The sequence below is a fragment of the Budorcas taxicolor genome, chromosome 5 (assembly GCF_023091745.1).
Source record: "Budorcas taxicolor isolate Tak-1 chromosome 5, Takin1.1, whole genome shotgun sequence".
NCBI lineage: Eukaryota > Metazoa > Chordata > Mammalia > Artiodactyla > Bovidae > Budorcas > Budorcas taxicolor.
The window spans coordinates 10,154,545-10,179,405 of record NC_068914.1 but is presented as its reverse complement, the minus strand read 5'-3'; the positions used below and the strand labels follow the sequence as shown (position 1 = coordinate 10,179,405).

Genomic DNA, 24,861 nt, shown 5'->3' with positions numbered 1-24,861 from the left:
CCAGGATCTGATGATCTGAGGTGGGAATGATATAGTAATAATAGAAATGAGGGAAGTTGCTCAGTCCTGTCTGACTCTTTGCAACCCCATGGACTGTAGCCTGCCAGGCTCCTCTGTCTATGGGATTTTCCAGACAAAAATACTGGAGTGGGTTGCCATTTCCTTCAATAATAGAAATAAAGTGCACAACAAAAGTAATGTGCTTGAATCATCCTGAAACCACCACCACCCCATCCCCACATCTGCGGAAAATTTGTCTTCCATGAAAGTCTCTGGTGCCAAAAAGGTTGGGGACCATAGAATTAAATGGCCCATAAATTTACAAGATACTTAGCGTCTGAACTGGAAAGGTTGGGAAGATGAACCAGACTTCTGAACTTTGCACACCAGTAGGCAGTGCCAGACGAACTCAGGGGGCAAAAGGCAGTGGGTGTGTCAGCCCTGCTATGCTCTTTCATTGCACGTTACCTTGTGACTGATCAGTTGTCCCAGTGATATTTTAAGTGTCGTCCTATCTCTGAAAAGGTGTTCTCTCAATCGCGGACTTTTATAAAATATTGTGAACGTTTAACACATAACAGGTAAACGAATGTATGGAAGAACCCTTTGGGTCAGACTAGACCCTGACTTCAGAATCTGTGAAGTCTGGCAACATCCCAGGAGCCAGTGCTCCAGGCCGCCACTCACCACCCTCTACCCAACAGACAGCACTCCGAAGGTGAATGAGGTTGCGGGATGGGGGTCAGAGGCTGGCAATTGTGAATTTGCTCCTAAAGCTTGAAGGGACACTCACCACAGTGCGCCCGACCTAAAGCTTCTCGCTCCCTATACAAAAGAAAAAAACCCCAAAGGCAGAAAAGCCTTGAAAAATTAACTGCTCAAAAACGGTGAGGACTGAAACTCTAATACTTTGGCCACCCGATGCAAAGAACTGATTCATTGGAAAAGACCCTGATGCTGGGAAAGATTGAAGGCAGGAGGAGAAGGGGAAGACAGAGGATGAGATGGTTGGAGAGCATCACAGACTCCATGGACATGAGTTTGAGTAAACTCCCGGAGCTGGGGATGGACAGGGAGGCCTGGCGTGCTGCAGCCCATGGGGTCGCAAAAAGTCCGACACGACGGAGCGACTGAACTGACTGAAAGGGGCTGTCCTCGGGCTACAGGGCTTCCAGATCCAAATAGGGCAGTCGAGAGCCTCCTTTTGCTCCAGAAGCCGCTCCTGACAAATGAGTCAGGAGTCTAGGGTCACCGCTAGCGAAGGACTGAGCTAAGCTGGAGCTATGAGAACGAGGGGCCGTAGGAGAGCGCGTCTCAAGAGCCACACAGGGCTGGACGCGCGATCGCCGTGCGGGACAGCGCCGCAGCGCGGCAGGCACTGAGCCGCGGTGGGCGGGGCGGGTCACGTGGGCGTGGCGCGCGCGGCGGCGCAGGCGCGAGCCTGCGCAGGCGCGGGGTCCACCCTGGGACCCCTGGGGCCCCGGAGGGTTTATCAGTCAGCCCACCCGGCCTCGTACGCTAGAGGCGGCGCGAGGCCGGGAGCGAGAGTCGTACGTGCGGCTCGCTGGGGCTCTGCGAGGCTCGTGGCGTCTGCGGAGGCAAGTGAGGAAACTGAGGTAGGACGGGGCTAGCGAGGCCAGTTGGCGGGTGCAGGTTCCCTGGATGCCGGACTCGTTAGGTCCGCCCGGGGATCAGCTTCGGTCCCGCGGGAAGCTGCTTCCGAGCCGGCCGGCTGCGGCCGCACCTGCTGAGCCCGAGGCGGCCCCCACTCCCGCGGAGGAAGACTGCCCTCCCACCCCAGTGCCCCGCGCTCCGCGAAAAAACCCCAGCGTTTGCGGTCAGAAAACCAGGTTTCGGGACCGGCGCTGATCCGTTCGGCCAAAAATCACCCTTTTCACCGCCCCCAGGCTTTGAGAGGCTGATGGCACTGGTCTGCCTAGATTATTGGAACAAAGAACTGAGAAACGGACTCTATCCTGGCGCGTCTGTCCTGTGGGGCCGAGCCAGGATGAGCCTGGGGTTGTTTCCCAGAGGGTGGCGGGCGGACCAGCTGGCAGTGTGCAGGTGGAAGCCAAGAACCTGGTCATGTGGGGCTCTGTGTTTTATGGGGTAGCGGTTTCTCGCTCTTTTCATTATCTCAGAGGCACCCGTTTTGCCTCCCTCCCACAAAGGCAACTTTGAAAAGAGCCCAACCGTACGGATTTTAAAACACTGTGCTGAAGTCTGGTAATGAAAAATCAAGGCACTGATGATCAGACAGTCACACCTCGAAGTTGTTGCAGGGATCAGAGCTGAAGCAGTTGGAGAGGGGGGTTAAGGCCCAGCCTGCGCAGGGTCTTTGGGAGACAGCACCTCCAGAGAGCCCAGAAGCCGCCTTGGGGTTCAGCCCCAGCTGACTCTGGGCTTCTTTTCCTTTGCACACGAGGCTGTTTCCACAACTCAACTCCCTACCCCTCCGTTTAGTTTTCTTTTTTTCTTTTTTTAATGTATTTTCATTTGAACTTGGCAGATGATTAAAAACAGAAAATAATTACTTCGGATTTATTTAGCTAAGCCTTGTCCGGGAGCCAGCTTGGGAAGTCTCGGATGCTCCTGTTTTGACTCAGTCAGGCAGATGAGAAACCCTGTCTCCTTGGAACGTATCCAGCCCTTAGGAACCCTCCATCTCATGTACATGTACAAACAACATTTTAGGGGCAATCACTGACTAATCTAGAAATGAGTAAGAATTACACCTCACATTCTGTTACTCTTTGTAAGGTAGCTTGCAAAGCACCATGCATACATTTAATCCTTCTAGAACTGAAGGTAACTCTGTAGGTTACCTTTTGTAATTTGGGAATCGTTCCTGTTTTACTGATACAGAGCCTTGTCCAGGTTCTTACAGCTTGCAGCAATTTGAATTACGTTTGAGTTATTCTTGGTGTGAACCTTCTTACCTTGCCCTTCTTTATAAAGGCATGCCATTTATTTGAGATCTCAGTGTTCCTGAGGTGAACGAAGACATTTCTTACTTTATCTGCTCCTGTCACTTAAAGAGTGCTTGGAAAGTCTGGTGAGGACTGGAATTCTGGGGCTTGAAGCCCCAGGATCTGTTAGTATCCCAGAAATAAGGCAGCTCTCCTGCCAGCTGGGTACTTGCCTTTTTGTGAAATGTTGAGCAGAAACACTCCAAATGCCCCTCTGCTGAGGTGTGTGTGGCAAGAACTGTCTGGAGGGAACCAGCCTCACCCCTGAGCTCAGTAGCCTCTGGCCCAGGGAGATTACAGCTGGGCAGGGCCCTTTGCCTTTTCTGTTGCTGGCGGGCTGTAGAAAGGCAGCCTGGAGTGTGCACTGTAGAGTGGGCAGAGGGGCCAGAGAAAAGCCAGGGTTCCCTCCAGACCCAGAGCTTAGGCCCAGGAGGCAGGCCTGCACTGATACAGCGGGAGCAGCTGTTCAGTGTTTGGTGTCTGTTCTGCTTCACATCTCCTGCCTTTGTAGGAGAATGAGTGAAGCTGAGCCCTGCAAAGAAGAGAATAGTGCTGTCTGGCAATTCATTCCTCATCGCTCTTCTCATATTTTCTTCCTGAAAGTGCCCTTGTTTTAAAGAAGCACTGAGGTTCAGAGGGACAAGGTGAACTCTCAGAATCAAAGAGTAAGAAATAGGATTTTTGTCCTGAAGCCCAGTGTCTTTCATGGATTGCGCTTGCCTTCCCATCCACACTCATATAACTGAGCCCAGACTGGAGGCTATGCAGGCAGAGGGCAGAATGGCCAGGGGTTTTGCAGGGCAGGGGTTGGGAGAAGCCTCAGGATACTGATGAGAGGGAAAGATGTCTCCCAGTCCTCACATTCCTTACACTGGCCAGTTTCCCAGTAATTGAGATGTCGTCTTGTTCTGCATTCAGCATCTAATCAGAACTTTTTGAATCTGGCATCTGGGAGACAGTCATCCCAAGGAGCAGAGCAGGAAGTTGGAGACTGAGGCAAGTAGGTGAGAGCTCCTTGCACCTGGCTAGTTCCCTGGTGGTTGATGACAAGGGTGGGTGGGAGTGCATCCCCTATTGCTCCTGGGGCCTTAGGTGCCATGACACCAGGCTGCTAAATTGTCATTTTCGAGGCTATCTTTTTATCATCCAGAATTGAGAGGACCTTGTGACTGTAGGGAGGAGAGGTACAGAATGGCTTCTCAGCCAAGAATGGGCAGTGTGACCCTCAAGAAAACATTTGAATTATAAACTGCTTGCAAAGCACTAAACTTGGGAGAGATTAGTGCTCTCTCTAGCCACATGATTTCCCAGGCTCTGTTCAGGAGCAGTTTTGTTTTCAGGCTTCTTCAGACTAGTGAGCCGGCTTGAGGACCTACGGGGCCCTTTCCTGAGCCCCACACTGTCCCAGCCTCTGCATGTGTGTCCATGTCTAAATAGCCATGAACTGGGAGTTGGGAGCCCTGAGACCCAGCACAGTCACTAACTAGTCTTCCCCAGAAGTGACCTGGGACTAGCTGGTTCCATCTCTGGGCCTTAATTTCTTCTTTTACTTAGTGAAAGAGAGGCCGAACTAGAACTCTGAAGGAACGTGCATTAGCGAGAGCAAAGGAAAGAAGAGGAAGCAAGCTTTCCAGCCTCCTAGTTTCTTCTGTCTTCCTGAGGACCCCTTTCTTCCTCCTGCCCTGTCTCTGCCTCAAGCCAGCTCATTCTGAGTAGGAAGATCCCCTGGGTGGGGCTTGGCTGGGCAGGTGTACCCTTAATGCTTGGAATATGATGCTGTCTCTACTTGTTTTGGGCATGAATTAACCCACCCAGTGCTGATACCTTGTTTTAGTAAGACTTTTATCAGTTCCTGCCCAGAGGCAGCTCCTTGAACAGGCAGAATGAGGCCTGGGGAAGCGGAGGGTGAGGCTGTACACACCCAGCAGGGGAGCAGTAGTGGCACGTGTCCCCATAACTTTCTGGATGTCAGAACCCTGGAGGTGCAATCGTGCAGTACTTCAGAGTCTTTGGATGGCAGAACTGAGACAACCTCATAAATTTGTCAGTTCCCTCCTGTGTATGGATGAGGAGACCCAGGCCCAGAGCGTCTTCACAGCTTGCGTCAGATCACCCTACCAATGAGCAGAGGAGCTAGGAACCCACCTAAGGTCACCTAAGCCCCAGGCTCAGGTGTTTTCTTTAAGGTCAAACAAGCTACAAAGTAGTTTCAACTCTGCCTCACTGTGGGGTTCAAAGGGTAAAATTGAGATCATTGCATCCAGACATTTAATGCCTAGTAATTGACAGGATTTATGTTAAATGCTGAATTTGCAGGAATGGACAAAGATGGCAGCTCCTACCCTCAGACTGATCCCCCATATTGTGTAGATAGACATGTAAATAACTAAATACACGAAGTCCATCTGCTTGTGCAGTGTGCAAAAGGTACGTGTGTGTTTGCACACATGCATGGGGTCTGACCAGAGGTGAGGAAGCAGCCAGTTGTCAAGACCTTCAGGAAAGGCTCCGGGGAGAAAGTGTTAACATGTGCTGTGCCTTTACCTAGCTGGCCTGGGTGGGGAGGGCGTTCTGGATAACAACACGAGCTGCAGTGCAGAGGCCTAACAGGGCATGTTATAGTCCTTGGACACTGAGTGACCAAGGAGGGTGCTGAAATGGCTGGGAGTGAGGCAAGAATGGTGGCCTGAGCTGAACTGTGAAGGGCCCTGGCGGTGGGTTGCAGAGTTTGTTTACAGTGATAACCTGAAAGCAAGGGAAGGCTGTGATCCGGGTGGGGAGTGTAACAGTTGATCTGCCTACTACACAGAGAGTAAGCAGAAGAGGGCCTGGAGCCAGCCAACCTCAGATCTGTCGTTACTGAGGCCAGGTGCAGAGTAACAGGGGCTTCCCTCTGGACGGCAGCAATGAAGGTGAGAAGAGGGCAGGAACTGAGCCCATTGCATAGGAGGGACAGAGCTTCCAGACTGATTTTGTGTGGCTGATGAGGGAGAATGAAGAAGAAAATGCAACTCTCAGTTTCTGGCTTGCACAGTCGGCTCCATGCTTGTGTCATCCACTGAGCCGGGGGAAAGAAACTCTGAAAGAGAAACTGACTTTAGTGGATGTCAGCTTTTGGTCACAGAGATAAACTATAGAACTCTCAAGTGGAAACTTCGCGTCCAGAGCAGCACATGGAACATGGAAGTCAATCCCAAGGTGGTGGGTGAAGCACTGGCCATAGGTGAGGTCACTGAGGCACGGAGTGTGGGTTTCGAGGTATCTCGAAGTGGCTGGAAAAGAAGAGAAGGCAGAGGGAGGTGAAGAAGAGACAGTGGGTAAGCGGCCTCAGTGGTGTGGCGGGGAGGATGAAGCTGTCTGCCTAACTTGCACTGCTCATCGCACAACAGGCCAGTAAATCGAGAGACAGGGTGTCAGGGGAAAGAATAGCGATTTTATTCAGAAAGCCACTAGGCCAAGAAGACAGCGGACTGGTGTCGCAAAGAATCATGTTACTGAGTTAGAATTCGGGCTTCTTTTATATGGAAAGGGGAGGGGACGTGGCTGATTTTTGCACATTTCTTGATGCAGGTATTCTTTGTTCTTGCAGCTGTCAGAGTAGGTCTGGTCACAGTGTTCCTGTAAACCATCAACAGGACAATTGTTATTTTCTGTTCTGCAACTTTTTAAAGATCAAAGCCTTGAGAACACATTTTCATGTGTATTTCAGGCTCTAGGCAATGTTCTTTCACAAAGGTGCAGTAAGTACCAGCTGACTAAGCGCAGAGCACAAGGGTTAGAGCTGAAGGAATAGATCCAGCGTGGAGTCAGGCTTGTTTGTTACACAAGCAGCCATGGAGAAAGGGACATCTTTTATTTCAGTTACTGTGACCCCAGGACTGCGTTAAGGGCTGCGTTAAGGACTTTGCTTCACTAGCCTGCTCCAGAAAGCAGAGAGGGAGTCTGCTGGCACTTGATAAATGTTATAATCTGCATGACTGCAAATGACTCAACATTTGCTCAGCATTTTGAAGGACTAGGGGGTCTTGGCAGCTGTCCATATTGATGTTTTCTGGAGATTGACTATTGGCAGCTGAAGGTGCCCCAGGGTTTCTGGGTGGCCTGGTCCTGCCTATGGAGTGAGCGAGCTTAGGGCCAAAGGCGGGACTCCAGAGCCCCGCCTCCAGCCCTCCCCTGCCGCCTGCTCCCTGCCTACTCCTAGTGGGTCAGCAGGAGCCGGGGTGTGCACACTGCGGATGGTGAGTGCCTGGTTCCCAGGTTTGAAAGGTTGGGTATACGGGACCATATGTGTTTGAGGGGAGGTGCCTTGTGAAGCTCTGGGCATCGGGGAAGAAATACTCTGAACTTGAGACGGGAGGCGGGTGAAGGTAGGGTTATGATCAGGAACCCAGAATGCACAGGCTCCAAAGTGAGCTGTTCCTGAAAGAATCTTGCGATGTCACTAGGTGTTTTAGAAGCTTTGCCATTCACCTTGTCCAACCCCCTCATTTTAGAGTTGAGGAAAAGGAGGCTGGGGGAGGGATCAAGCCAGCAGGGCCTCAGGAGCCCGGCTGTGTCTCCTGCCCCGACGCACATCCCAGCCCGGCGCTGCCACTCTGAGCCGCCCCAGCTGTTGTTTGTGGTCTTATCAGGCTTCACCTTCTCCTGTGGGAGAGCCCGGACCAGGTAAGTCCCACAGTGGGCAACCGAATACTGTGGTGGTGTCAGGTGGGGGCCGGCTCTTCTGTAAACAGCCTCGCTATTATCTTTCAGAGAAGCACTGACCCTTTCCTTAACAGAAGGGGCATAGAGAGGGGAGGAAAGAGAAGAGACCTCTGTCACATGGTGAATTTCCTTTCAACATGTTGTTTGACTGTATGTAATGAATGAAAAAATAAGTTGATCTTTTAAAATTCTAAGACAAAAGATACCAGGCCCCTTGACCTCCAGAAACCCCACCAGTGAGCGCTTTGAGAGGCCTGGGTAGTAGAAAGATTTGGGGTCTTAGTGGTCTCAATCCAGGAGACAGTACTGCTGCCTGCTAGCTCTGTGACTGGAAGAAGGTACTGAACTTCTCTAAACTTGAGTGTTGTCAGCTGCATCATGGGAGACTATGTGCATCGGAAGACTGGAGAGAGTGAAATCGAGGCACTCATTTTGGGTGGGACTAAGTAAGTGCTGCTTTACCGGCCACCCCCTCTCTCCAGTTAGTAGCCTTAGGGTTCATGTGATTAGGCATTGTTCCATGCAGATATTAAGCTTCTCTCTGCCTCCAGGCTTTTTGTGTGTGAGTGGAAATAGCTGTGATTCAGGTTATTCATGGCACATGCTCCAAGGCTTGTTGGGTTGGGAATTGTTTTGCAACTTAGGGGCGCTTGGCTGGGAGGTGAATCTATACACTCTCTAGGTAGAAGTCAATTTTCACTACTTCCCTCTGGCAGAAGGGCCAGCTGCTAGAGGCCCACTGGGAGCATATGTTTGTGGAGAGGCCCGCCTCTCCCCTCTGGTGCTGATAACACTCTCACATCTTAGTTCTTCGGGGCCTGAGGTTGAGGGCGGAGCTCCCCAAAGGGGTGACTCTGTGCTCACGCTTTCTGGATCACAGCTAGAGGTGCGGATGGGGTGCTGAACAAAGCTCCTGGGAGTTTTGAAGCCCATGTCTTGTGTTCCAGCTCATGAACTTGAGGTAGCGCGTCAGGGGCCTGTAGGATATACACACCCAGCCAGTCTGCTGTTTCCCAGGCTTATTGAGCCCCAGCCTGGCCTAGCTCTTCCATCCTGCTCTCTGAGTCTCTCCAAAGCCACTTCCTTCTAGGTGCTTCTGTGGCTACCCCGACCAGACAGAAGCGTTTTCCTCCCTGCTCTGCCCTAGCCCGGTGTTGATACCTTGCCTGAGGTGTTGTCTCTCACCTTTTTTTTTTCCCCTCACCTTTCCACCCTGTTACCGGTGTACTAGGCCTGTAGCTCCTAGAGGACTGTTTATCATTTAGTTAAAATTCCCAAATTGCCACTTATTAAACAGATCAGTGCTGAATAAATGTTTGGAAATAAATGTTGAGTCTGTTTGAGCCTGATTCCCTTGTACTCGGGAGCAAACAGGCTCAGTGATGACTGATGGGCAGGGGAGAGATGGAGCCTGTTTGTCTCCAGGAAACTCAGTGGTGTGTTAAAAGCATGCAGAGCTGACTGTGAGCGTCCCCGGGCTTCCCAAAATGCAATGCTGTGTCCCAGGAATTGAAGCGAGTCCTTTGGAAGGGTAGGTGTAAGCTGGCCTTTGTGAGCTGACGCAGAAATGGTATCACATCTGTGATCAGAGACCGTACCGTGTGGATCTGAGTCATACACACTTATCAGGAGTCCAGGGAGGCTTTGGAAATACGTCAAGGTACAGAAATTGTACCACGCTCTGGAGAATCTCCTGTTTATAGCAGGTGGGTGAGAGCTGTGGTTTTCCCCCTGATTGTTCTATGAACCATAATCCAGTAATGTATAACTTTGCCACGTAAAAAATAAATTGGAAGTCAGCCTGTGGAACGTTCTTTCCTGCTTGGCCCAAGTGCTTTGGTCGTCCATAAATTACCATTTCCATCACTCAATCTTGTCAAATTCATTTCAGCACACGTTTATGAAAAACCCACTGTGGACCACAAACAGGCCCTGTGCTGTCCACCGGGAATTCAGAGATAAATTGAGGAACAGAGTCAAAGGAGAGACAACTTGAAAACAGGTCCAAGTGAGTGTGTTGAACACATCAGAGGGATCGTGGTGCAATGTGGATGCAGGCTGGGGAGAATAATCCCCTCTAGAGGGAAAGTGGGGATAAGCGGAGCATCCAGGAAAGCCTCTGAAGAGGGGTTTGAGTCTTAAAAGGACAGAATGAATGCGGTAGGACATTCTGGGCAGAGGCGTGGAGACGTGTCCTGGCTTTTGACTCTCATTGCCACTGTGGCTGCCCTCCCACAGTGAACTGAGGGAACTGAAGCTGGCCCTTGAGGAAGGCCCAGCTCTCCAAGGCCAGCCTGCCTTCATAGCTGCACTTTGTGGCTTATGTCCAGCCAAGCACAAAACCTGAATTCTTTGCTTTAAGACAATGCGTCTCACACTCCAATGTGCTTGTGAGTTGTCTGCCAGATCTGATGAAGATGCAGGTTTTGATTCCTTAGTTCTGAGGTAAGATTGGAAATTCTGCAGTTCTCCCTGGTGCCAATGCTGCCAGCCCATGAGAGCGCATTTTGAGGTTATAGGATGTGCTTCTCTCCCAGCTCGCTCGATCCCTTCCCCAACACACACACAATAGACACATACAGCCTCCCCTTCTTTTTCCTCTTCCCTCTGGTACAGATGCCAGATTCCTCTTAAAGGCTATTTTCATTGGTTATTCCAAGTTCACACCCCACACCCAACTGCCTGAAAGTCCCCTTTTATGTCTGAACTCAAGTCTGAACTTCACAGGCTGGCCTAAACGCTAGTCTGGCCTACCTTTTCTGCCCAAAACCATCACTACCAAGTTATTCCCAACCTCACCTCTTGGCAGTGGATCCCTCCCCGCCCCCTCCTTTGGCTGTGATGCACAAATTTCTGGGCCTTTGCTTAAACCTTTGGAGAAGTCCTCTCCTGAGTAGAGTCTTGCAGGAGGACTCAAGTCTTTGGTTAGGAGGGATGAGGTCAGGTGGGCCACGGTAACACAGACACATAGATACACACCCCAGGACGTTGCCCAGTGATCCTAGCAAAGAGAGTCATGCTGATACTTAGGGAGGAAGGCTCCAGTGCAAGTCAGATCCTAGGATGGCCAGTGGGCCAAATGGAAAGACAGATGCTGTAAGTGGTTGTCAGGAAAAGAAGGCTGGATAGGGGATCTGCCACTCTTATAGAGGTGGGTTGCTTCGAGGAGCTTGCACCCAGAAGCACAAGGCTTCTCAACTAGAGGAAGCCCTAGTGCAGCCCCTGAGCACGAGCTGAGGATGAGGCTAGATTCCACAGGACCTGCCTGTGCCTCCATTTCAACCACCGAGCCCCATGCCTGACACAGACATCCTGTTGCCCAGCCCTCTGAAACAGAACCCTCCCAGCACCATGCTTTTTTCTTACACAATGCCTACTCTCGCAGACTCTGACCCCGTTCCTTCAGCAGACATCTGTGTAGTTCTGTTCACGGGGAAATGTCAGATTAATAGTAGCCGTCTCTATTAAACTATATAGTAAGTGGTAGATATTTAGAGGACATTCGCTTTGTTGTCAACTATGGTTTTATGTAATGGTCCTTTTTTGTTATTTGCTTGTTTTCACTTTGAGCCTGTTTTAAAGGTCTTCTCAGTTGGGAGAAATATACTCAGATTGCCTGTCTGCCTTGAGTGAGGCCCTGCTGGGCACTGTTGGGGGCTGGATGAAATAGGAGGACTGGTCTCTCTGTGTCGGAGGGGTTCACAGTGAGGAGGAAGGATAGGGTAACAACAGGGGGATTGGCACTCTCAGTAATCTAATTACAGAAGAAGCTGCTCCCTCCCCAGGGAGGTGGGAGCTGTGACTCCTGGACAGAAGGCATTGACAGGCATTGAGGAGGAGGGCGGGAAGTGCTGGGGGTTGCAGCCTGGAGGAACACCATCAGACCAGGAGGTGACAGCTTTGGGCGTGGGAGAGGGAGCAGCAAGAGAGGCTGTCACTTGTCTGGCTCCTGACCTGGAAGTGAGCTCCCTGGGGCAGGAACCTCCATGTGTCCATCGTAAGCCCCCAGGCTCCCATGGTGGCAGGTCCCTTGAGAGCAGCCCTTGTCCAGTCCCATCTCTGACGCTGCAGCTCCCCCTCCCTTGGCCTCTGGCACCCTGCTTAGCTCTCCAGCGGGAGCCCTGTCCCAGAGATCAGGTTACAGTTGTCCTGTGGGAGCAGTAACATCTTCTTCCTTCCTCTCAATCCCCAGAAATGTCTTTCCTCCAGGATCCCAGTTTCTTCAGCATGGGAATGTGGTCCATCGGTGCGGGGGCCATAGGAGTCGCTGCCTTGGCTCTGCTCCTGGCCAACACAGACATGTTTCTGGCCAAGCCCCAGAAAGCAGCATTGGAGTATCTGGAGGACATAGACCTGAAAACAATGGAGAAGGGTAAGTGGTGACCCCACCAGCGTCAGTACTTTTCCAGGGCACTGGGATGCAGGCCTACTTATTTTTTTTCTCTCTAAGGTCGTTCCTTCTTTTTATTTTCACTAAGAAGGCAGTGTAACATTAGAAAAATTTTAATTTAATAACACTTTTTAAATTGCTGATAATTTAAAATTTAAATTACCATTACCCTAACACAATGATCTTTTTAATTTTTGAACATTCTTTTCCAGGTGTACATGCTGCAATATGTAGTTGTGATCTCCGTGTACATGATTTCTTTTACAGTTTAGCTTTTTCTTATCAAAAGCATTGTTCACTTTCTCATGTTGTCTCTCTAAATGTAATGATGATTGTTCCGTAATATTTAGTAACACTACACCACAGTCAACTCAGCCAAACCTTCCAGAGTGTGTCCTGAGGAATTCAAGGCACCTGGGGCCTCCCAGGTGCTGCTAGTGGTAAAGAATCCACCTGCTAATGCAGGAGACATGAGACGTGGTTTGATCCTTGGGTTGGGAAGATCCCCTGGAGGAGGGCATGACAGCTCACTCCAGCATTCTTGCCTGGAGAATCCCATGGACAGAGGAGCCTGGTGGGCTACAGTCCATAGGGTTGCAAAGAGTCAGACACGACTGAAGTGACTTAACATGCTCACAGGCATGGCTCTTCAAACAGGAGCTCCTGAGTCCAATAAATTTGAGAAATATTGTGTGTCCAATTCCAGATTCCTGATGTGAGCACAGGGCTTTGCATACTGAAATGAGGTACCTGAATTGTCACTGGTACAGATGTGGGCAGCCTCACCTGTGGTGCAGCCACGGCACCCGGGGAAGCACAGTCACATTTTTAGAATAGACCCGCCTGTCTCCCTCTTCTTGGGGAGCCCACTGGAGGCCCTACTGGATGGCTGAGAGCCACATGTGATGACTCAGCTGCCTTCCTGTGCTCTTGGCCTTGGACCTGAAGCTCGGGGTTTCAGTCATGCCCATACTGTGGGTTCAGTGGGCATGAGAGTTAGCTGCAGGTCGGGGCTCACTGACTGGGTGGTCTCCAGGTGGACCCCTCAAAGGGAGACCATCAGTTCTGTTCACTAAGTGAGGAAGCTTGTGAAGGGAAGGCAGGAACTGTGATTGCAGATTTCTGATGTAGGTTCCCTTGGTAAGGGACTAAGAAGCCGTACAGACGGAGAGCTCTGTTTCACTGTGTTCAACCCAGAATTTCCCTTATGATTTGATTTCAACCCTCTCCCACCTTTATTTTCCTAGGTAACATTTCACAGCCACATGGATTCCTCACTGAAATAATAAGGGATAGTGCTTACTCAGCCCTCACTGACTCTATTACAGATGCTGCAGTGAGCTCTTTCATATCCATGTTTTAATACTCCCTGCAGCCCAAAGTGGAGCTGCTAGGCATCTGCATTTACAGATAGGGAAAGGAAGATTCAAGGAGGAGACATAGCCTGCCTGGGCTCACACCTAGATGCGACTCCGTCAGAACAGAGCCAGGCTTGAGCTGTACCGCTCTGCTACCCAAAGCATCTCCTTGTTGGGCATTTTCTACCCTCTCCTGTGGATAACACTGGAGTTAACATATTGAGGTTAAATTTTTTAAAAAACTTTCAGTTGATTTAATTTCTTTAAATCCTTAAGAGTTGGCATTTTCTTGGCCAAGTGCAAGATCTTGTTCAAGTTTTGGCCATGTATTAGCCCTAAAGCATTGTTACAAGGTCCACCGAGACCAGCAAAGGAATACACTACTTTTCCAGAAATATTCCAGTTTGGGATATTCAAGTTCACAACCAGATTTTTATGGGGCAGGGGGCTTCTGGTTCGGGAGTAGGAATGAATCTTACACGAGATTCATTTTCCTCCGAAAGATGAGTATTGCCTGTCTGTGTTTCCTGTTTGATTTTTTCCTCAACGTGTGAAGTACGTTTCCAGGTCCTCTGTTAGGCCTGGTGCTGTTTATGAGGTGCTTAGAGGTTGGCGGCAGGCGAGAGGAAATGATACTGAATTCTCTTTTCTTCTCCTCAGATGCAGTAACTTTTAAAGCTAAGGCGCTCTGGGAGAAGAATGGAGCTGTGATTATGGCTGTGCGGAGGCCAGGCTGCTTCCTCTGTCGGGAGGTGAGTGCATTTGAGGACCTTTTCATAGGAAGGGATCCTAGCAAATGAGGACTGGGGCATTTCCAGCCAGGACCAACACTGGCACAGTCTGTTATTTATTCCAGGTTTTTTTTGGGTCTAATTCTCTGCTTCTCTTCATGTAAGAACTCACCTTATCCTAGGATTAGCACCATACTCGACTTTCCTTTGGTAATCCCAAGGCCTGTTAGCCTTGTACTCTGTCCTGTACCAGCTCCAATTCCCATGTTCCTGATGTTCAGCACAGTGCTTTGCTTACTGAAATGAGGTGTCTGGATTGTCACTGGTACAGATGTGGGCAGCCTCATCTATGGTGCAGCCTTGGCCCCTAGGGAAGCATGGCCACACTTTTAGACTAGACCCACCTGTCTCCTTCTTGGGGAGCCGCTGGCATTCCTGCTGGATGGCCAAGGGCTGGAGGTAGTGACTCTGCTGCCTCCCTCAGCCGTGGATCCGAAACTCGGGGATTTCAGTCTTGCTGATCGTGTGAGTACAGTGGGCGTGAGAGTCTGTTCTCCTGTGTTTGGTGCATTTGTCTTTCCTACACTCTGGGCCTGTAGGAGATGGTGTTGGCTGGCCACAGAGTCCCAGGAGTTTGTGCCCCTTACCTTTCCATTTTTCTGCAGGAGGCTGCAGATTTGTCCTCCCTGAAGCCCAGGTTGGACGAGCTGGGCGTCCCCCTCTACGCAGTGGTAAAGGAGCACATCAAGAATGAAGTTAAGGACTTCCAGCCTTATTTCAAAGGAGAAATCTTCCTGGATGAAAAGGTATGTGTGGTGTGAACCAGTCAGACACAGACTGCTGGGAATGGTGCTCATGCATGAAGAGTTTGGTGGCTCCACGCCTGTCTGGCCAGGAGCTGAAGTTGGCCTCCCTTTCAGCTGCCCCCAGCCCTCTGAGCAGAGCACGAGTGGAAAAAAAAACTTTAAAACTGTCTTTCAGATTTTACTTGAGCCCTTCCTGACTTGTGACCTGGGAATGGGAGCCTTGAAAATAGCTAAAAGCTCCACTGGGTCCCCCACCCTGTAGGGGTTGCCCAGCACCAGCCCCTGTTCCGTAATTCACTATGCCCTTATTCTTTCCCCTACACTCCCCTCTGCAGAGTGTAGGACTGTTATCACTTGGTTGGGCCCAAGAAGCCTGTACGTCTGTAGCAAGAGATTAGAGTCAGAGTTGCAAGCTGCAGGGTTCTGTTTGGTCCTGGGCAGTTTAGAGCGCTCTTGGGCGGGAGCTGTGTGTGTGTCACGTGGTGGAGGGTGTGAACCAGCAGAAGGCAGGAAGGCAGGCATACAGGCTACTCACACGGGATCTGTCTTCCTCAATCCTGCAGAAAAAGTTCTATGGCCCACAAAAACGGAAGATGGTGTTCATGGGATTTGTCCGTCTGGGCGTCTGGCAAAACTTCTTCCGGGCCTGGAATGGAGGCTTTTCTGGAAACCTGGATGGCGAGGGCTTCATCCTTGGGGGAGTCTTTGTGATGGGACCAGGAAAGCAGGTAAATTCCTAGCATTCACTTGGAGGGAGGGTGATTTGGTTGGTGGGATCTGTTGGTGGGAGGGTGATTTTCCCTAATCGGAGTTTCCCAGCCTTCCTTCCAGAAAGCCAGGGAGCATGAGGACGGGGAAGCGGGGTAAGTAGTTCTGTATCGCCCTCCTGCTCTCTCGGCGCCTCACACGGGAGCCCCCTCCCGTCACAGTAACATCACAACATAGTGAACCTTGCAGGTGAGTAACCTGTGAGACGGGCGAGTGAGCGCACCGAGGAGGACAGCTCCTCAGCGGCACTGTGGAGGCCTGGACCCAGGTTTTCTGATGTTGAGTTTTGTTTTCCACATTAGAACAAAAGCAAAGTCTTTATTCTGTGAAAAATGTACTCCCTTGCAGTGTTCTCTGTCATTGAGAATGGATAGTAAAGTGATGAGAAGGAATTGAAACAGACCTCGTTGGGGGAGCAGCTGGGAGCTGTGGTGGGAGGGGTGCTTTCTGCATGGGGGTCCTGGTGGCAGGGCACAATTCTCTGTACACTCTGGCTTGGGTCCCAGTCGTGGGGATGCAAAACAGGGGCCTAGGGGAGAAGGTGCAGAGAGATGAGGACTCTGTGGGCCAAGGAGGTGGTGCGTAGATGTTCCATGTCAGACTCAGGGCAGTGCCAGCAGAGGCCGAGTGTGTACAGAGCTAGGACAGAGTTCAGTGGGTGCCAGCTTGAGGGCCTGGCAGGAGGACCCAGAGACTCAGGGTCTGACTTCTAAACCTCTAGGCCTGTCTTGCCAACTTCAGGCATGACATTAATACTTGGGCTCATCTGTAAAAAAGACAGGGTTGGGAATTCCCTGACAGTCCAGTGGTTAGGAGTCAGTATTTCCACTGCAGGGGAAACAGGTTCAGTCCCTAGTTGGGGAACTTAAGATCCTGCAAGCCTCGTGGCACAGCCAGAAAGATAGGGTTGGTCTTCATGGTAGAGATCCCTACTGACATTGCTAACTGCATACTTTTACCAGGTAGGGAAGAATAAGCTAGTGGGAACAGAAAGCTGTCAGTTTTTTTAAAAAATAACTTTATATTTTGTATTGGGGTGTAACTGATTAACAGTTGTTGTTCAGTTGCTCAGTCGTGTCAGACTCTCTGTGACTACATGGACTCCAGCACACCAGGCCTCTCTGTCCTTCACCATTTCCCAGAGCTTGCTCAAACCCATGTCCATTGAGTCGGAGATGCCATCCAATCATCTCATTCTCTGTCGTCCCCTTCTCCTCCTGCCTTCAATCTTTATGAGTGGGCTCTTCGGATCAGGTGTCCAAAGTATTGGAGCTTCAGCTTCAGCATCAGTCCTTCCAGTGAATATTCAGGATTGATTTCCTTTAGGATTGACTGGTTTGATCTTGCATTCCAAGGGACTCTCAAGAGTCTTCCCCAACACCACAGTTTGAAAGCATGAACAAACAGGGTTGTGATATTAATAGTTTCAGGTGAACAGCAAAAGGATTCAGCTATACATACACACATACATTCTCCCCCAAACTCCCCATCCATCCAGGCTACCACATAACAATGAGCAGAGTTCCATATGCTATACAGTAGGTCCTTGTTGGTTATCCATTTTAAATGTATCAGTGTGTGCATGTTGATCCCAAACTCCCTAATTATCCCTTCCACCCACCCCCCTACCTGCACAACCGTAAGTTCATTCTCTAAATCTATGAGTCTCTTTCTGTTTGGTAAGTTCCTTTGTATCGTTTCTTTTTAGATTCCACATAAGGGATGTCAGACGATATTTGTCCAGAAAGCGTTCAATTTTAAGCTGTATTTCAAGTCTTTTTCTTTTAAACCTTGGGTATCTGCAATTGCTTGTCTGAGAATCTAGCATGATCTGGCGTCTGGTCTAACATTAACCTATTTGCTACCTTTCTGGTAAATGTATCAACGTGTCTTCGTGCCAGGGACTGCCAGTGAGTACCTGCCTTGTGCCAGATGCCCATCTACATGATCTCATGTCTTCCCTGCAGCCAGCCTGGGGTAGTCAGTATTTTTATTCCCATCTACATGTAAGAGAACGGGCCTATGAAATAACTCAGCCAAAGATACACAGCTAGTATGTGCTACAGAGGAAATGAATCTCTCCTGCTGCAGAGACGTCACCCTTCCCTTGCCCATAGCTCCTCTTGCAGATGGTTCCCAAAGATCCCTTCCAGGTACCCTTGCACTTGGGCAGGTCACTTCCTTAGGATCCTTCAGCCTCTCCCCACTCTGGACTCCTAGGATTCCTTCTCTTCCTATCTCTGCCTCTCTCAGCCCCAGGGCAGGGCCCGGCTCCCCTGCCAGCCTCCTCTTGCCTGGCAGTGACTCACCTGGTGCTCACAGGCTCCCTAAGCCTGGCTGGCTCACTCTGATGTTTCTGGGTGTGGTGTTTGACTTTGTTGGTGTCCCTGGAGCTCCTGCCTTCTTCCTTCCTGGTGGAAGGTTGACCAGGCTGGCCCAGCTTCAGGACTCACCTCCGTGTTTCTTGAGAGCAGAATTTTTGCAGTTCCACTGTGCCAAGTGCCACTCAGTAGGAATTTTCTTTGTAATAATCTTTAAAGCATGCTGCTGTTGCTAAGTCACTTCAGTCGTATCTGACTCTGTGCGACCCCATAAATGGCAGCCTACCGGGCTCCTCTGTCCATGGGATTTTCCAGGCAAGAGTACTGGAGTGGGTCGCCATTGCCTTCTCCACTTTAAAGCATACTTTTAAAATAATGCACTTTCAACGTAGGAAATATGAAAATGGAGGTGGGGAGAGCTCAGTTAACAGGGTCAACTTGTTAAAACAGAGCTGAACTGAGGGGCCTTTTATTTTTTATAGAAAATGATATCTTACTAAATTAGATCTTCTTTTTAAACTTAACGATATATCATGAACATTTCCTCATGTCATCATATGTTCTTCCTCAGTGTTTCTAATGTCTGCAAACTACTCTGATGAGCAAGTAAATATAATTTAATTTCCTGATGTCCTTCCCTGTAGTGGAAGATCACCCTTCCCACAGGGTGGTGGTACTTTTTTTTAAAAGTCTTTACAAATAATCGTACAAAGAACATGTTTACAGTGTTTACTTTTCAAATTCAGTTTGAGTTTAATTTATCATGTTTCAGAGAACTCTCTAACAAGGATTGCTTGATGCTGATCTCAAGCATATTATTTTATCTATTTTACCACTTTAGGGTACTTTGGGGCATACTATGTCTTAGTGCATTATGCTTCACTAAATGCACTAAGACTCGTAGGTAAGCTGGAGAGAGGGTCACCCTTTTCAGGTCGTCATTGAGTGCCCATCAAAGTCTGACCGCGGAGTCCACTTCCATACCGGCAGGCTTTTCTGGGCAAGCTCCTGTGCTCTGCTGCCTGGGATGTCCTTTTACCTGCACCTCTCCCTTCACCGTCCACGTTGTACTGTCTCTGAAGCCGTCCTTGATCGCCCTGTTACATTAATCACTCCTGACTTCTGTTCCCAAAGTGCTGCATGTAGAGTCCAGATTATTTCGAGGGAGCCTTCCTGATCCACCTTCCCCAAAAGCCTGCACTTCTCAAGGGCAGAGCCCAGCCTGATTTGGACCTCTGCTCCCAAGCATAGGGCTTAACGGACAGCTGGCACTCAGAGTCTGTACCATGAGTTTCTCAAAGGCAGGCCTGACGCAGCCACTTGTTTCCTTTTAGGGCATCCTTCTTGAGCACCGAGAAAAAGAATTTGGAGACAAAGTAAACCTGACTTCTGTTCTGGAAGCTGCTAGGAAAATCAGACCACAGACTTCGGCCTCAGAGAAACAATGACTGTGTGAAACTGCCCAGCTCAGGGATGACTAGGGCTCTCGCCTGTGCTTGCAGGATGCGTCGTGGTTCCACTGCTGTCCCTAAGGAGTTATAAACCCATTTATGCCATATTCTCAGTATAGACCATTAACATATTTTAATATTGTACTCTGTGTAGGTCTCATAAGGCAAAATAGGTCTAATAAGCCCCCAAACAAGACTGATAAAAATCTAAGAAGCTAATAAGGCTTATTTCAGCTAAAACCTGGGAAATCTGAGGCTTAAAGTTGACTGTTACACCTCATCACAAATGTACATGGTGTTTGAGTGCTATTATTTGAAATGATTTTTCATGTCTTTAAAAATCTTAGAAAAGTTGATGATTGACTTGAAGATTAAAGATGCAAGGTTTTTGGCTCATGTTTTCACAGTAATAGTGAATGATTTATAATGTTAAAGTAATACATAAATGAATTGATGTGCTTTGGATGACTTGATAAAGGTAAATAATAAAGTGAAATCTATTTTCTCATTGTCTTCCACTCTAATCTTGGAAATTTGATTTTCTAGAAGGAACGATCTTCTAGAAAGCATGGTTCTGGTTCTAATAAAATTAAGCATCAAAAATTGTCCATATATACACATTTCTGATAAAACTAACAATAAAAATATTTACCACAGTAATGGCTGAATTTATTAAATCATTGGTGTCAAAGACACTGAATGTGAAAAATCAGTACTCTGCATGTATATGGGGTATGGTTGGTAATGGAGTTCCTCTCGTTCTAATGATCTGAGAGATTTCCAAATGACCAGAAAAGTTCATCCTGTCATTCACGTGAGTGATTGTGCTGTCTTTTCTAGAGAAATGACTTGGCATTTAAAATTGGTAGTTGCTTTCTTGTTGATGGTCTTTTAGCCTAATTTGGTAACCGAAGGGGAAAAAAGGACAGGGAAGATGAAATGTAACTTAATTCATTAGTGTGTTATGTTTGAAATTTTGTCGTGTGAGTAAGTATGATGTCCACAGGAGCCTGAAGGGGACTCTGCCCTAGAGAGTCTGCTCAGGGCACCAAACCCCCAGGAGCAGGAAGGCAGGGACGGGAGTCCAGAGGAGTACAGTGGTCCCCCTCTACATGTATATGTTCCAAGAACCCCTCTGGATGCCTGAAAACATGGGAGACACTGAACCCTATGTATACTGTGTTTTTTCCTATACATGCATACCTATTATAAAGTATAAATTAGACAAGAGATTAAAAACAATAATAGAAAAATTATACTGTGATAAAAGTTAACGTGACTGTGGTCTCTCTCAGAGTATCTTAATGTACTATCCTTATCCTCCTTGTGATGCTGTGAGATGGTATGTGCTGAGATGAAGTGAGGTGAATGACGTAGGCATTGTAGGGTCAGATGACTGCTGGCCTGACAGTAAGTAAGAAGGAGGATCATCTGTCTGCTTCAGGTGGTCCTGGATCACTGAGCTATGAGTGTTGGTGTTTGGATGCCAGAAGCAGATGATGCTGATGCTTGTGGATCCCACGCAGGACAGCGGGGCAGCGCAAGATTTCATCATGCTACTCAGAATGGTGTGCAATTTAAAACCAGATTTTTTTTTTCTGGAATTTTCCATTTAATATTTTCAGAGGGCAGTTGACTTCAGGCAGCTGAAAGGGTGGAAAGCAAAACCATGGATAAGGGGGAACTACTGAATTTACCCAAGGGGCCAAACTGGCCAGGAGGAAGGGAGTCCGTGTTTATCCGGGAAAGCAAGAAATGAAGATGGAGGGTGGACGTAAAGCTGGGAAGGTAGGCATGTCTGCACTGAGCATACAGTGAGAAGGGGTGGCTAGTTCAGGACTAAGGCCAGGACTGGGTCTGACTTATAGTGGTGGCTGTATGGTGTGTGCACTAGCCTGTGAGGTGCTGGGCTTCTTGGAGGCAGCGCTCTTCAGTACTTGAAGAGGGTCAACACAGTGACTCATCCCTTACTAGCTGTGATCCCTGGGACTCCAGCTAATGATAGGGTTTTCCAGATGAGAATTCTTTGGTGCCTAGAAGACACTTGATTCTGAAACAGTTCTACAACCAAAGAAGAGCAGAGCCTGCAAGATGTCACTGAAATGGATGCCTGGAGAAGAACCTTATTGTGATCTCCATCAGCTGTTTCACCCCTGGGTCCCCGAATGCATTGTGTCTTCTCTCCCCAGTCAGCATGGCATTATGAAAAGAGCACTGGACTGAGTTATGAGGTGAGCTCAAGTTCTAGTTTAACCGTGTGACTTTAAGCAAAGCTCTGACCTTCGTCTCTCAATCGTAGAATGGGCATAGTAATTCCTATCTGTCATTGAGGGCTGTTTATTAGAAGTCATTGAGGGAATGATAAATACGAAACGGTGCTTCTCCAACTTTCATGTACATGCAAATCACCTGAAGATCTTGTTAAATGAATAAGGTTAGAGAAAAGCCACACACTAGTTAAAGGCAGTGTAGACGGAGTTTGCTTGGTAACCCCTACAGTTCGGGCAGAGGCTTCAGTATGGAACTGAACTCAGCCAGGCCATGCACAAAGGTGACTGGAATTTTAAAGGGAAGATGGAGGAGTGGGAGGGGAGATGAGCCAGGATTTGAACAAAGTCAAATTGGTAGAAAATTACAAACAGAAGGTGGGGGGACTGATCACTGTGATCAGGCTGTCTCTGCTAACTGGCTCGTTCAGCAGGTTAGGTTTCCATCCTTCCACAGAGACTGGAAGATGGAGCCCTATCTGTCTTGCTGAGGACATTTCAGAGGGATGCTCTCAGGTCCTTAAGGAAGATACTCCTGGGTTTCAGGAGATAATATACACATCTTAAAGGGACAGAGAGAGCATTTACAGTTGTGAGGGTTTTGTTTTTTTTTTTCCTTTTTTTTTTTTTTTTAAGTAAATGCTCTAAGAAAAGGGAGGTCAAAAAAAGCAAAAGGAAGAAAATGGGGTCCATTTGCTGTCCACTTGAAAATATCACAATGTTGTTAATCAGCTATACTCCAATATAAAATAAAAGTTTTAAAAATTAAAATATACATCAACTAAAAAAAAGAAAAGAAGATGTATGTTAGAGGCCTCTGGTCAGATGTCTGGCTGGAGCAATGGGTAAATCCTTTTGACAGCCTTGAGCTTCCCCAGGCAAGGACTTAGTGGGCTGGGTCTCCCCAAGAAACAACCTTGAGTGCTAAAAACTATGCTAGGAAGCATAGTTTTGTTCAGGTCTCCTAATATGGGGGCTGGACAAAATCATTTGTACTGAAAGTTCCACAGTTCTCAAGACTGGAGGGGGGGGGCGGGGCTTGAGTTTTTACACCTCTAATAGGCTCCTTGTAATGATGTTCTACTGACCCATGGACCACATTTTGAGAAGCAAGAATCTAAAGGACCCTACAGATCAAATCTGTGCACTTCGGGCTTGAAGCTTTAGCAGCCTTCGACAAGCAGTAGCATGTTCCCTTTTCTTTATTTTATAAACTAATCAAGAATCCATAATAATTTAAACTACCTGCAGAGAGAGAGTCCTTGCAGGAAAGCTGATGGTTCTTAAAATGTTTGCATGATAGAATTACCTGAGGAAGTTGGAAAGATTCTGATGCCCTGGACACACACCCAGGCCCATTAAATCAGAATCTCGGGGGTGGGACACAGATAAAACATTTCTGAAAGCTCCTGGGTGATTCCAATATGCAACCAAGCTTGAGAATCATCTTCAAAGATTTTGGCATCAAGTCTAGAAGACCTGCGCTCACACCTTAAAAGAGAATTTACCCAGAACGAGACTGCCTCTGGTGGTCTGTGATGATTTTTGTAAAATGGTCTTTGGATGGCAAGGGTCAGGGATGGCATCGACATGGATGTAGTGGAAGCCTGGGCTGGACCTTCAGGGTGGAGAAGATCTGGATAGGTGCACAGGATAGTAAAGAGGTCATCTCAGATAGGATCAAGCCTCTGAACCTCAGAGGGAAAGTATGGCATGGAAAAGCGGGAGAGCCTGCTTTATTTACCTGGTTCTTTGTTCTCTTTCTCAATGCACTGATTTCTCAAAAGCATTACCCTTCTCACATCGATGAGGAAACAGCAAATCCAAAGGCCCAAAGGTGGAGATGGGATTGTTACAGTCAAGGAATAAAAAGAACCCAAGTGTGGCTTTAACAACATGAGTGACTGTCTAAGAGAAAAACAAACCTGTCTCATTATTGGATCTACTCCTTTAGCTCGAACTCCTGTGCTCTTTGCCTGTGCTTAGTCATGCTGGCACTGCGGCTTTGTGAACGAGTGTTGCCTATAGCCTGAAAAACACAGAACAGTCCAGTCTCAAGGCTCTGACTTTAAAAAGCTGAAGAACAGAAAATAGCACCTGTCTTCTTGGAGGTTTACAGGAACACTGTAACCACACCTATGTGGACAGTGGCAATCATAAAGGGTCCCTGCACCAAGAAGTATGCAACAACCAGCCACCTGCCTCTCCTTTCAGAAGCCCCAAATTCTAGCTCAGGTAATACGGTTTTCGGGACACCAGTCCACCACCTTCTCAGGCTGCTGGCTTTCTAAATAAACTCGCTATTCCTTGCCCCAGCAATCCCTCTCTCGATTTACTGGCCTGGCATGAAGCAAGCAGTGTGACCTTGGCCTTGGTAACAAGATGAGAAGGTGGTGAGATAGATGGTGGAAATGCACACCATGTTCTGGCAGACCACGGTAAAACTTCTGAAGTTTACTGAGAGATGGGAAGCCATTGGAGGGTTTTGAGAAGAGGAATGATCTGACTTACATTATTCTGATTGCTTTGCGATGATTGATTATAGAAGATCAGCTATGGAGACCACTTAGGATGATATTGCAATAGTCCAAGCAAAAGATAATGATTGCTGGAACCTGGTGGTAGTGGTAGACGTGGTGAGAAATTGTCAGATGTATTTGAAGATTGAAGATGGAGCTAAGGGGATTTCCAAATGAATAAATTTGGGACATTAAAAAAAAAAAGAAAAAGAAGAGTCAAGGATGACTCCAAGATCTTTGACCTGAACAACTACTCGTGAATTTTGCAGTAAAAGAGAGCAGAAAATGATGGTGCAGAAGTAAGGTTTTAATAAGCTGTTAATATAATAGTTGGGATGAATGAACCAGGGGTCTAAGTATCAACTGGGATGCATAACAACAATCTTCGGTAAAAATCAAGCTTCCCAAGGCTATACTCAGTAGCACACAATTTACATAAAATTTTAAGACCGACCAACAGTAATGTTTAAAGCTTCATACATATGAAGTAAAGTGTAAAAACACATATGGAATGATAAACTATGCACCCAGGGTTGTGCACCATCAGGTTGCTTCACACTTTTAAAACTAATGCCCA

At 48.2% G+C, this 24,861-nt stretch overlaps 1 protein-coding gene across 4 annotated transcripts; it reads left to right on the top strand.

Moving 5' to 3' along the window:
• The first annotated feature begins 1,461 nt into the window (after positions 1-1,461).
• PRXL2A (peroxiredoxin like 2A) lies at positions 1,462-20,158 on the top strand. Of its 4 annotated transcripts, none has more exons than XM_052640282.1 (7): positions 1,483-1,616; positions 7,463-7,634; positions 11,883-12,045; positions 14,082-14,173; positions 14,818-14,958; positions 15,522-15,686; positions 19,382-20,158. In XM_052640282.1, exons 3-7 carry the CDS (start codon positions 11,901-11,903, stop codon positions 19,493-19,495), a joined length of 657 nt encoding a protein of 218 aa, XP_052496242.1. In that variant the 5' UTR covers positions 1,483-1,616; positions 7,463-7,634; positions 11,883-11,900; the 3' UTR covers positions 19,496-20,158. The 4 variants fall into 4 exon arrangements, with proteins under 4 accessions (XP_052496243.1, XP_052496242.1, XP_052496241.1 ...); XM_052640280.1 differs by lacking the exon at positions 7,463-7,634 and adding an exon at positions 9,565-9,681 and having other exon boundaries at positions 1,484-1,616; positions 11,866-12,045; XM_052640283.1 differs by lacking the exon at positions 7,463-7,634 and having other exon boundaries at positions 1,462-1,616.
• Positions 20,159-24,861: the final 4,703 nt, after the last annotated feature.

What these genes read in the sequence shown, in the direction of transcription:
- PRXL2A (XM_052640281.1), top strand. Translation starts at nt 11,868, where the DNA reads ATGTCTTTCCTCCAGGATCCCAGTTTCTTCAGCATGGGAATGTGGTCC. An exon ending in CCTGAAAACAATGGAGAAGG is followed by an intron (nt 12,046 to 14,081) that starts GTAAGTGGTGAC and finishes TCTTCTCCTCAG; the next exon opens with ATGCAGTAACTTTTAAAGCT. An exon ending in AAATCTTCCTGGATGAAAAG is followed by an intron (nt 14,959 to 15,521) that starts GTATGTGTGGTG and finishes TCAATCCTGCAG; the next exon opens with AAAAAGTTCTATGGCCCACA.